The following is a 13608-nucleotide window of genomic DNA, read 5'->3' as shown; positions in this document are numbered from 1 at the left end:
TAAAATATTTATAATTTAAACTTATTTAAATACATGTTTACTATATTGTTTATTTTTATTATTATATTATTACAGGACTATAATTTTGAGATATTGGCAAATTGTAAAATTGTTTCGTTTTTTTATTAATTTTAAAATATTTTTTATATTACATTGTTTCCGCTCAAAGAGTTTACCCATTTTTTTCTTAATGAGTTAAAATACATATCTCATTCGACTCACACTATACAAAAATTCAAACCTATTATTCATTGTACCAACTCAAATTATCAAATTTAATTAAGATACCTGCACCTATACAACAATTTAGTTTAAATTTTAATATTTTTTTCCTGAGAGGATTTGATCTTATAAAATAACCTGAAATTGATAACATAAATAACCTAAATGAATAAATGGACACTAATATTAAAAAGTTCTGTAACATTAAACACTTTCTATTTAATAAGTCATCTTAATAAAAAAGCAACATATATTTAGAAATATAATAGTAATATTTGGCTGGAAAAGCCGACACGCATAACTAGTTGGGTTAGTTAGTTAAAAAAGATAAATTAATATATTGAATAATAATTGGTACTTATAGCTAAATATGTATGAATCAAATTGTCCACTAATTGCATGCAACTTAAATGGATCAAGCATGCTAAAAAAAGTAAAACATGATTTTTCCACTGTACGATTTAGATTCGTAAGTTATTTTATTTTTATTTTTTTTAAGAAAAAAATTTTAGATTACATAATTTGAAAGCTGAAAATTATTTCTCAATATATAATTTGAACAATATTTTTTTCAATTTTTTTAGAATACATTGAAATATAAAAATAACTTTTGAATTATATGTTTTGAAAGTCAAAAATAACTTTTAAATTACAAAATAAAAAATAATTTCCAAATTATACCATTCAAAAGTGAAAATTAACTTTTAGATTATATAATTCAGAAATATCTTTTACTTTTAGATTGTATAATTTAAAATTTTTATTAAAAAAAATACTTTCAAATTATGTAATTTAAAAATATTTTAAATTTTTAAATTATAGAATTTAAAAATTATGTATACAATTCAAATATTATTTTTTATTTTTTGAACTTAAAAGAGGAGAAATAGGAATTTTAATATTGATAGAAAGCAAGACAAAAAATAAGAAGGTGCATTAAGAATTTGCACAAATTTATGGTTTAGCCCACTTTTGTAGGGTTGGAGTCTAATAAGCCATCTGTGTTGGTTAGTCGTGACATCATAATCAATATAAAAATAAATAAAAAGGTTAGAAGGAATTAAAAGTTGGGAAAACACAATTTTTTTTAAAAAAACTAATAAAAGTCAAATGTGGTCACCTGCTTATGATAAAAAAGTATAAATGTTTTTAATAAAATAATTAGATTTATGTATTTTATTTATTTTATTGTTAATGAAAATATACGTGTCATATATATATATATATATATATATTATAATTATTTTTTGATTTAGTTTTTATCATTTAATTTTTTATTTAATTTTTATCCATAAATATTGTTGTATTGTATGGCCTACCATCATTCCTAGTCAGACCATCGGTCAGGCGACCTAAAGATAAGAGATCGCAGGCTGCCTACTACAGGTGGACGATTCTTTAAGTTATTAATGTGGTAATCCATCTAAAGTTTTTTGAGAAAACTCGCGATTGAACGGCTTTTGCATTCATTCCAATTGAACTTTATCTTTATATTTATAGAGACAACCATCAAGACGCACGATCCTCCGGTCGGACGATCGCTTGTCCTTTGATCGCCTGACCGATGGTCTGGCTAACGGTAGGCCATACAATACAATTATAAAATTATATAAGTAATATAAAATAATATTAAATGATAAATGATTTATATTATTTTTATATAAAATTTGTTGAATAAGAAAAATAATAGTATCAGCAATGATAATGAAACATTCACTTAATAAAATGTTAAAACGACAAAAACTTGATTAAAAGTATAAATATAAACGTTTATTTCCTGTACTAAATAAATTTAATATTGACTCAATAAAACAAAATTTATGAAAGCTTAATAATAATAAAAAAATTAGATTAATTTTACAAAAGTTTAATAATAATTTAGAGTCTCGAACTGGAGTAGCGAAATGAAATTATTTAACCAATTAAAATTAAAAAGTTTCTTGCTCAAAGGGACAAAGGAATTTGGTGAGATATAAAACTTTGCGGCATCAAAACCTTGCTCAACTTCACTACCTTACATAGAAGAAGAAGAAGAAGAAAACGAAGAAGAATTAGAATCGGACATGGAGTGTGTATTCGGATTGGTTGGAAATGGGTTCGCGATCGTGGTGGCGGATTCATCGGCGGTGCACAGCATCCTCGTTCACAAGTCCAACGAGGACAAGATCATGGTCCTCGATTCTCACAAACTCATCGCCGCTAGCGGTGAACCCGGAGACAGGTATCTAGGGTTAGGGTTTCCTCTCCCACTTTTTCAATCTTCTTCTTTTCTCTCATTCCCTTTCGTTTTAGGGTTCAATTCACAGAATACATTCAGAAGAACGTCGCCTTGTACCAGTTCCGTAACGGTATCCCTCTCACTACCGCCGCCGCTGCCAATTTCACACGTGGCGAACTTGCCACCGCTCTACGCAAGGTATCTTCCAAACCCTAGTGCCCATTCTTTTAACGTTCGTAGGTCCTGTTTCGATTAAGTAACTGCACGAATCAGCATATAAAACTGACTGAGCTTCTCCTTAGAGCTAAATCAATTTATGCACTTAACTTCTGTAGAAGCTATCTCATCTGATTCCCCCGATTTAGCTAATAGGAGCTTGATTCATTTTGCATTCCTACTCAGTGTTTATGGAGAAGCTTCTCCGAACAATGCCTTAGGCTATGCAATTAAATTGGTGTCTCAAATCTTAATCTGTCTTTTTGTTTAGAACCCGTACTCCGTGAACATCCTTCTTGCTGGATATGACAAAGAGACTGGTCCTGAACTGTACTACATTGACTACATTGCAACCCTTCACAAGCTTGAAAAAGGGGCTTTTGGTTATGGCTCCTATTTTTCGCTCTCAATGATGGACAGACACTACCATAGTGGAATGTCAGTTGAAGAGGCAATTGATCTCGTTGATAAGTGCATTATGGAGATCAGATCCAGGCTGGTTGTTGCGCCACCCAACTTTGTTATTAAAATTGTTGACAAGGATGGTGCAAGGGAGTATGCATGGCGTGAATCAGTCAAGGACACTCCTGTTCCTTCCGCTTGAGTAACTGTCCCTAATTTTCATCGGACTTCATTCCATATGCCTGTGTTTTTATCTTTTTACAATTTTTTTACTGGTTTTGTAATGTCTCTGAAAATCATGGTCTATAGATTATGCACTGAAGTAAGACAGTTTATCATTTGAATTAATGTGAACGATGACTAGTTCTCTGCCAGAAATGAATTTATAATGAGGTAGTCTTGATTTTTATGGATTTGGATACTGGGTCTTCCTTGTCTTTGCTGTTGTGGAATGATCTTTCAAGTATTGTATTCACCCGAGGATTTTAGTTATTTAGGTTGTTGGGCAATCTTACTTAGCACAGTAAAGTAGCAAGTTATGCAGATGCAGTCATGTTGGAAAATCATTTGAGAAAAGAACTTAGATAACTCAGCGGTAATGGAGTGTGTGTATATGTGTGTTAATAACATTCTTTCTTTTAAATATTGTTAAGAAATTAATATGCTTGTGCATTATAGAAAATCCCACTTTTATTTTCAAATAATAAGTATAAATTTTAAAGTAAGCAAGGCCGTCGCCCCCAACAATGACTAAGTCTACCATTCTGGCTTTCCGCATCAAATTGTATGTATTATTAATAGAAACTAAATGAATACTACACGATCCATTTAGTGAATACTATACACAACCCCTTTAGATTTCCAGGCATTGAGTGATTTCCACAAACTAAAAAAATGTATAAATCCATAGTGAATCTGTTTGTATCTGAATGATTTCTCCAAACAGCCTCTGCATAAGCTTTAGGATGCTGAGCAGGTGAAGAGGAGAATAGTTTACCTTGGGAAGTTGTTCCTTTAAGGCAGGTAAAGAAATTGTGCACTTGTTCATTCGAGAACTTTTGGGTTAGCCATGATATTGGAAGTAAGAATTTTTTGGCCTAGAAATGATAACGTATGGCAACCTTCCAATCACTTTATAATATTATGAAGAATTTGGTTGTAGCACCTTCATGGACATTTCCCTTCATTTCATTAGCAGAATTGGTGGTTTGCAATGAACGAAAATAGTATCCTCTAACATTGATACTACATATTTTCCTTAGAACAGGTATATTATTTGCTTGGAGTAAGCTAAATCAATGCCTGAGAAAGTTCTTCAAGTTGCCAAGGATTTTGTGTTTGAGATAGTTTCTTGAGATGTTGATTTGCTTGGTTGCTATTGGATTTAGCCTAATTATTATATCGTCTACATATACCAGTAGTGCTACATAACCTGGCCCCAATTCGAAATTTTAAGAGATGAATAATTAGATTTAAGATTGAGTAAGCATTGGCCAAGGATAGCCGCTGAAAACTTGGTAAACTGTTGTTTAGAGGCCTGACTTAATCCATAGATGGACATGTGTAATTTAGAGACTGTATTATCCACCTCAACCTTCTACGAGAGAGGAAGATCCATATAGACTTTCTCGAAAAGATTGCCTACAAAGGCATTCTTGATGTATACTTGAAGTAACTGCCAGCCTTTTATTGCTGCTGCCAAAGACAAGAACCCTTATTATGGTTAATTTTACAACTGGTTTGGTGGTCAACTTTACTGATCTATCTGCAACTTATAAAATTTGTACCATAAGGTTGGACAACAAACCATGTATTATTTGTCTCCAAGGCTGATAACTCTTCTTGCTTTGTTACCTGCCATTTAGGAAGCTTGGCAGCTTAGGGATATAAAACAGGTTCATGGGTTTTGGATACTTGCATCCCAAAAGTGGCAAATTATCATAGGAATTGTGGTGAAGTTATAGGACAGTATTGTAGTGGTAGTTCTGGAGGTAAGTTTGGGGTTTTTTGCGCCGGGTTGATATTCTAAGAGGCTTGCCAAGTGGTCCATGTAACGTTTTATACTGCCCAATTGGTGTGTTAGGCTGTTTTGGGTTGCTGGAGCTGTATGAGTTGTAGTAAAAGATTAGAGAGGATCAGTAAAAAGATCTGTAACATTATAGGGTTGATGAAAATTGTCAAAATGGAAATGTATCTTTAAAGAAGAGAAAATCTTGAGATATGAAAAAGATTCTTGGTCCACATTATAGCCAATATTCTTTATAACCAAAATAGGTAGCCGACAAAGATTGAAGGTAATGTTGGCAAAGCAGGGCAGCCGTAGACCGTGGAGTCCATATACAGGCGGATCCTTCGATAGTAGGTGATAAGGACACTTCTGAAGCAGAACTGATGTAGGTGTTCGATCGATGAAGGTAGTAGTAGTTCAAAGCATGTACCCCCTTGAATAGAAATAAACAGACCAGTCCACATTTAAGAGTTGCTGGTACTTTATTTCCACCAGATTGTTCTGTTAAGTCATTACTTTTCACGGGTGAATTGGTGTTATATCCTTTAGACCAGGTAAAGTCAGCGCACTAGATCAAAAGGTTGACAAGAGAAATGGTCAGTTCAAGCAAAAAGGTACATGTAGTATAATGACTATTAGAAAACCATACGGAATATTAAAATTGAATTTTTAATGCAGTATTACTAGTTTTATTAGAAGGATGACCAAATCTAGCATGTGCTGTTAAACCTTTGGTGACATTTTAATGAATGTATTACAAGAAACTGAAAATATTGATTGAAGGTGACACAAGGTGAAACACGTAATTGCCTTGTTACAAATCAAGTCACCTTTGGCATCATCTTCAAGGATGGAGTATATAGTAAAGGAGTGGACAAGCCTCTATCAGAACTATTTGCTTGAATATAAGACGTGTCAAATTTTGATTCGGTAACACGACATTTAATTTAAAGTTCCCCCTTATTAGAGTGGAAATCACTCGTATAGATGCAATATTACATTGCAGATTTTATATCAAAAGAATGTCAATTAATATTATATTCATATGTATATTAATGGAGTGAGTAAAATTTAAAAATAAACCAGGATTGTTAAAGCCTGAATCCTAGAATATGTTATACAGGAATTATTATCATTGGTCGTGCTCTCACTAAAGCAGGAAGCAAGCAAGAGCATCAACAGGACTTTACTTAAATCGAGTAAAGTGCTAAATTGATTTGAAAATTATCACAGAATTTTTTAACAACTTGCACTATAGAAATTTTAACCAATTACCACAGCTTATTATAATATAATATAATTATAGTTATAATTTTTAGGTACCAAAATGACATGAAAAAATAAAACGAAAGATCATAATCGATTAGTACACCATGATAACCAAAATAACATCAAAATTTGGATGAAGTACAAATACCGATAGTCCGGGACACTTATCACTGAGCAGTACGTTTTAATTGACGAATCAAGGATAGAATAATTTCCTTAATAGCATTTTGTCGGTACAAAACCGTTTGAAAAGGAAATATTACTCATTTATTTAATTAACATTTAAAAATAATTTTCGTTGGACCAAAAGATAAATATAAATAATAAATTTATATACATTTTAGGGACATGATAAAATGGTACGATCCTGATTCAATAGAAAAGAGCATTTTAGAAAGCTCTACAATTGGTTAAGTAAATCTCTAATTTTAATTTTGGGAATAATTTGCTTGGACTTTCGAGTCAATTAGGTATTTATTGGATATTGGAAGTGTTACGTCGTCAACCCAGAGACATTGGAAGAAATAAGGCATTCTAACCCAAAAAGGTGGCGCCAGAAATCGTAGGATATTATCGTTCGATCCAAATTTATGTTTATGCTCAAACTCGTTAAATATGATTGAAGCTACACGAAGCCAAAATTATAACCCTTGCACTGTGGTCAAAACTGAAATGAGTGCAAAAAATCCTGATCCTATTTTGAAACTAAAGAAAAGTGACAACTTGTTAATTCAGCCTCTGCTTACTCTTGCTTCTTCTCATCTTTGCCTTAAATCTTGATTTCGCCATCAGAGTCTGTACTGTATTTGCAAAGTTTCCAACAGCCATTAAGACCAACAAAACCCCGCAAAATATTACCTGCCCAAGAATTTCTATTATTACAAGTCTAAGGCTAATCTAGGCCAAAAAACATTATTGGATTTATTTGCTTCTGTTCCAATCAACAAATTGATGAACCAAGCGAAGTAAGAAAGCAAACACAAATAAACTAGTACCTGCCACTCAGAAACAACCCCAACAACTGCAGTCCGGAGCAACAAAAGTCCAACATATGCCTCAAATCCCTGAACCAAGATAGGAGCACAAATATATTAAGGCAATGACTTTCAGAATGTTAATAAAAACACAACAATTTGTTTTAAAGCAAATTAACACAATATATGCTTCCCAAATAACATCTGTCACACAACACAATATAAATCATGAACATTATAGGAACTTTAATATCAAACAAGAATATAACTAGTGTAACGTATATCATAGCAGCCATGTTGTTACCTGCAACGTGAAGAGTATGGGACACAACAACCACAGTTGGCCGTCCACGCCAGCTGTTTCCCCCCACACAACATCCATCCTCTTAGCCTAAAATAAGAAAAACATATATCAAAAATTATATATCTATTTTTAGACCAACTCTTTAACTACAAAAATAATGCAACAGGGAAAAAAAGGAAATTTTAATCATATGATTGTAAACAAATTTGTAAAGTTATGACCAGACTTATGTAACAGGAAATAGTGAGTCAAAGAGTTTGTGTGATGGCGGGCAAAATATAACTAAAATAGGAAAGGAAATACACAAGTAAAGAAATAGTATTTTCAACGCTGGCACCTTTCCCAGGGCAATACGAGTGTAAAGTCTTTGGCGTTGATATCTATTTTGCAAAAGCATTGCAACTCCTTGCATCATAGCCCACTGTAAGAAAAGTTGTACACCTCTCTACATGCATTGTTGAAACATGAATAATAGTTACAACACGATCAAGTAAAAGGAAGAAAAATCTATATTCACAGGCGTAGGAACTAACCTGCTTTTTTGCACAATCAGGCTGTCCTTTAATCTCCCAAGTGAGACTTACGAGGGCCATTATCATAGCACAATAATGATGATATATCCACCTGTAACCGCACAAAAAGTTTATTTGCCAAAAGATTCTCTTCCATGTAAACCAATCTCAACACTCCACCCTCCCCCAAAATGTCATGCGAGGGTGACCACGCAAACTAAATACGATTCCTCTCCCCTTTTTTTTAATTTCATAGAACATGGGCAAGGGGCGTCTCGTTTGTAACTTTCTCTCCAGATGAGGAGAAATTTTAGATGGGAATTGAAATTATCAAGAAATGGAAGATACCATCTTTACAGAAAATGTCAAAGAAAAAATTATTAGCTCTTAGTGTTATACTTGCTTTGTAAAACAGACATCAGAACGCACTAAAAACCAAGCTAAGAAAAGCTGTTGTGCAAAATATAAGAGAATGAACCACAGAATATCTGGCATTTGACAACATTCAACTGAAACCAAACACCAACCAAAATAACAGTTCTGGAACACTATATTCTGCTAACCAGCAAAACCTCAAAAGCAGCTGGAGGAAAATGACCTTTAAGTCAGATGCACATATTCAACACTCTACAAATAGTGCAAACAATTAATTTATCTCTAGTATGTACAAGCTACCTGACAACAGAAAAAAATATATTCCAATTCGTTAGATAGATTTTATAACACTACAAATTTCAATCGAAAGTACCTTCTGATGCCTACACATGCGTCAAAGAATCAGTGTTAAAAAAGTCCTAGTGTATCACAATACCAAGACATCAATTTAGTGGTTGCTTAAGCTGTTCACCAAGATATTTGGGAAGGTTCAAGAATATGTGACCATTAAGGTGGACAATACAAGAGATGGAGATCTTGAGAAATATATGTAAATAGCAGAGAGATGGATACATACAAATATGTATATATAGAGAGAAGTCACACAAGTGAGAACACTAGACTTGATTATTAGGGGAAATGAGAGCAATGGATATAAACCATTACATTCTATTTGAGGGGTCAAGAATCAACAAAAATAAATGCATTTAACGTTTTACGTGATGTGACTACTAATTAACATTTAATCTTAACCAATTAAGTGCACTCTAAATAACAGTCACATTCTTAAAATGAGAACTGTTATATGTGTGGCTGTGTGTGGAGAAATCAAATTGTACCGGTGTGAATAACTTTGTTAATTTTATTGATCCAACAGTTAAATTATAATTTCATATCATGATGATTATTCATCTAAATTTTTGTTAAAATTGAACTATAACAGGGTGATTAAATGAATCATATTCTAGTATATTTTGAAAAGTAAACGTTATATTGATTTTATTCATATAAACGAGGCATCAAATAATTTATATCAATATAAAACTGTATATATCATATTTATGTGAAAGGAACTTTAATCTAAATGTTAGTTTTGAAAAACTTTGTCCAATTGAAAAATATTGAGTGGTGTAGTGTTTGGTAAAAGTTATATCATTGTAATTTGAGCTCTCCCCATGTAATACGTACATTCATACACACACACACAAACATATGTATATACATATATGTATGTATGTACGGGGAGAGATAAAATTATAGGGATATAATCATATAACTTTTATCAAATGTTATACAGTGAATAACTTCATAACTTATATCAAATTCTGTCAATCCAACTGTTAAGTTATAGTTTCATATATTATCCATGACAAATTTTGTTAAAACTGAACAATAATAACAAAGTGATCAAGATGGTGTAGTATTTTAGTATATTTTGAATACTATATTACTTCAATTTTGATCTATATAAACGAGGTATCACATGATTTATATGAAAATAAAATTTTGTATATATGATCATAAAATTGAACATATTTTAGTGTAATTTCTTATAATCATGATTATCCATGTCAAACTTTGTTGAAATTGAACAACAAGAAGGTGATTAAATGATTCATAGTGTAGTTTATTTTGAAAAATAAGCCTTACACCAATCTTGATCTATATAAATGAGGCATAATATAATTTTACCTTTGCATAAAATTTGTATATATGATTTCTTTCAATGGAAAGTTTAATCTAACAGTGAGTTTTGAAAAAAAAATGATCCAATCTAAAGATATTGTACAGAATAACATTTGGAAAAATACACCAGTGTAATTGGATCTCTCTCCATATATACACACACACACATGCATACATACATATGTACATACATATATGGTTACCTAATAGCTTAAGTTAGGATAGTTGGTTCACGTACAAATTGCAAGGTAAGCACAATAGCACAAGATGAAAATACTGCAAAAGAACCAAAATAATGGATCCCTAACCAAAATTCTCTTAGGAATGGAATCGTACTACTGTAGTACCTTCCATAGAAATAAAAGAAAAGAGTGGTGAAGAGATAAATTAAGTAGAATAAATCCAACAGTAACATCCACAGCCACACTAATAAAACCATATTTCCTCTTCATCAGCAACCTACCTTCACACTAGGGAAACTTCTATGACTCAATATTCCTAAAGCTTAATCCTTCCTCTATAATAGGCTTATGGATTACACACACAACCCAACTAATTAAATAACGTCTTCTACTATCCACCACAGCACAGCCAAGTTGTAGAGTATGAAGGGAATACAGTTTTCAGTCATTTGATTAAAGAACAACAAAGCAACGAGCATGAAGCCAAGAACCCAATACACATTAATTAACTATTATCCATGCAAACATTGGGTTTAATGACTGTACCAAGGACGAATATCACTTCCGTTGACTCTCAAAATGTTCTCTCGCAATGCCAAACCAGTGTAAAGGAATAGCAGCCAGGCCTGATCATGACAATGATAATACTCAATGACAAGTTACCAACAAATATTTCATCATGTAAGCAGGTAAATATACTAATATAACATCAATCAAGATCAATTTTAAAGAAAATACCTGGTACATCTGAACAGGAAAAGCTGGCAAGCACCCAGCCCAAACCCAAGATCTTAGAATAAGCAGGGTTGACGGAAAAAGCAAGAAAAGCAGGGCAGTTCTATCCTGAACAAAAGAAGTATCATTTTCATAAATGTTAAATATTTTTCTGTGCATGGCAACAGGTGTTTGTGTGAGGCATGGCTGTAAATGGCAGAATTTCAATGTGCAGAGCAACAACTTGTGTTTCCAAACATTTGATGATGCAACCTTTTAATGCTGATTTATGAACTTTGATTCCCATCCCCATCCCAATTAATATTGTGCTTCCTCACTTATTTGAGCTTTACCATTTTCCAGCAAATCCACTGTCATGTTGTGCTTTTACCAGCAACTCCTGTTCCGTTCAATCTTTGTTCTGAAGATTTCATAAGGCTTGAGTGTGCTCTTCATGACTTCCTACGTTTTTTGTGTCCTCCTTGAGTTAAACTTATTTAAAATTTAATGCTGTACTCCCCGTGTTCCTTGACCGCCGTAGTTAATTAATGTGAATAATTAATGAGTATTTCTTCAATGTTGGCTAATATTTTGGTTTTTGAGCATTTATATGATTGTGGTACCACTTATTCATATCCTATACATAATCTTTGTATGGTGCTCACCAACCTAATCTCTATCCTGTTTCTAGGAAGGCCACTCAACACCGCTATCTGGGACCAACAACTATAGCACACAGATTTAACCAATTTCATGTCAACCATGCTATTTTCACGCAACACCTTTTCTTTCTTTTGTACAATAGTCATTTTAATGCGCAAAAACTCTGCAAGGATAAATAAAAGAATTGTATACAAAAATATGAAATCAATCAAGCATGCAATTTCGCACAACCACAAGACAAAATTCGACATCCTCCACAAAAGGATTTCAACAAGCTGCATGCCGCGACGGTGAAACAAGGACATCAATCAAGATGAAAACGATAGGAAAAACATAACTGCTTGAAAAAATCCTACAGCACAAAAAAGTAAAAGCGTGGTCTGAAACTAACTGTAAACAATTTTTGACATAGCCATGTAATTGCGTGACACAAGGAAAACGGCAAATGTTTACAACTAAAAACGGTGCATGAGGAGAGAGGGAGGTATATGAGTACATATTTATACCCTGTAACTGTTGTATTCTTCTTTGACCTTGAGCTGAACATCCTTCTTGGAGGCACGCACGTTGATAGGTCCAAGAAACATCCTCAAAAAGCTTCCTAAAGCAATTTAATTCGAATCGATAACATAAATCACATTACATGAAGAAAAAAAAAACAGTTGATTGATTACTATAGATGCGGAGAAAAGTTACCTTGTGCATGGCCAGGAAGAAGCGAAGAAGCTTCACTGTCGACGATGATGCATCTGGCTCTCTGCAAATCTTCATCCAACTGCAACCAAACAGAGAGATCCATTAAATGACGGAAGCAGCAATTGAATTGTGAGAGTGTTTGTGTGTGAATTATCAATTAACCTTATCGGCTAAAGACGGAGCGATGAGTTTGTTGGAGAGAAGAGAATCGAGAGAGGAACGGAGCGAGTGGATTCTGGAATCGACGAGACGAACACGCTGGCGGAGAGGTTCCTCGTCGGAGGAAACTTTAGAGATGTGCGCAGAAACTGCTTCCTGAACCTCCTTCGCTTCTTCGATCACGCTCGCCACTGATTCCTCAATCGACGATTCTTCCATTGCAACCACCAGCGCAAACGCTCTCCCTCACGCTCACGCACCCACCCTCACTGATACTGATACTGACACTGATACGCACGCACACGCAACGCAACAAACAACTCCACACCAATCCAATCTTACATTTTCCCTTTTTATTATTCTTAACTGTTAAGCCTCACAGTTCAACCAATTGAAACCTAATTATATACTCAAATACTTCAATTCAAGCAGCATTTCCTATTCCAATTTTTCTTAATCTTGAGTGAAAAAAAAAAAATTCTATACATGTTTTATAACAACAATAATAATAATAATACAGTTTTACAAAAACATAACTAAATTTAATAAAAATGATTAATTAATTAATTAAGTGGATCCTTATTTATTAAAGCATCCTCGTGACACTGTATTCTTTTGGAAATGCTTTTTCCTGCTCCATGCGATTTCACATGCTTGGATTTTGTTTTATATAATTTTTTTTGTGTGGATGTGGATGTGTTCTTCGATCTGCTTAGTAACTGGACAAAAATATTGAACCAAAACCCTGTTTACGGCAAAATACAGATCAAGCGCAAAAGAAAATAACGATTAATTGCTGAAATAATCATTTTTAATAGCTATTAAAATATTTAATTTTTATTTAGTTTTTATAAAATCATTTTTCGGAAGTCTAAAATTTAAAATATTTTCTTAGTCCCAACATCTACTTTAGAATAAAATATTTTTTATTCAAAGACATAATCAACAAGTGTTACATAATTATAGGAATAAAAATAATAATTTAAATTTTAGAGGGACGAACAAATT

At 32.9% G+C, this 13608-nt stretch overlaps 2 protein-coding genes across 2 annotated transcripts; one reads left to right on the top strand and one right to left on the bottom strand.

The window, feature by feature from the left end:
- The first annotated feature begins 2158 nt into the window (after positions 1–2158).
- LOC114189872 (proteasome subunit beta type-2-A) lies at positions 2159–3467 on the top strand. The gene is made up of 3 exons (XM_028078593.2): positions 2159–2443; positions 2515–2638; positions 2928–3467. Exons 1-3 carry the CDS (start codon positions 2286–2288, stop codon positions 3258–3260), a joined length of 615 nt encoding a protein of 204 aa, XP_027934394.1. The 5' UTR covers positions 2159–2285; the 3' UTR covers positions 3261–3467.
- A 3400-nt stretch (positions 3468–6867) lies between these two features.
- LOC114191787 (uncharacterized) lies at positions 6868–12991 on the bottom strand. Its single transcript, XM_028081180.2, has 10 exons — positions 12604–12991; positions 12442–12520; positions 12252–12346; positions 11107–11211; positions 10915–10994; positions 8147–8237; positions 7951–8058; positions 7614–7700; positions 7331–7399; positions 6868–7193 (listed from the first exon to the last, which is right to left on the bottom strand). Exons 1-10 carry the CDS (start codon positions 12817–12819, stop codon positions 7062–7064), a joined length of 1062 nt encoding a protein of 353 aa, XP_027936981.1. The 5' UTR covers positions 12820–12991; the 3' UTR covers positions 6868–7061.
- Between the last annotated feature and the right edge of the window lie 617 nt (positions 12992–13608).

Source organism: Vigna unguiculata, chromosome 7 (assembly GCF_037176805.1).
Source record: "Vigna unguiculata cultivar grain cowpea cultivar isolate G323 ecotype 2 chromosome 7, ASM3717680v1, whole genome shotgun sequence".
Taxonomy (NCBI): Eukaryota; Viridiplantae; Streptophyta; class Magnoliopsida; order Fabales; family Fabaceae; genus Vigna; species Vigna unguiculata.
The sequence above is the reverse complement of the archived record's forward strand: the minus strand, read 5'-3'. Positions and strand labels throughout refer to the sequence as shown.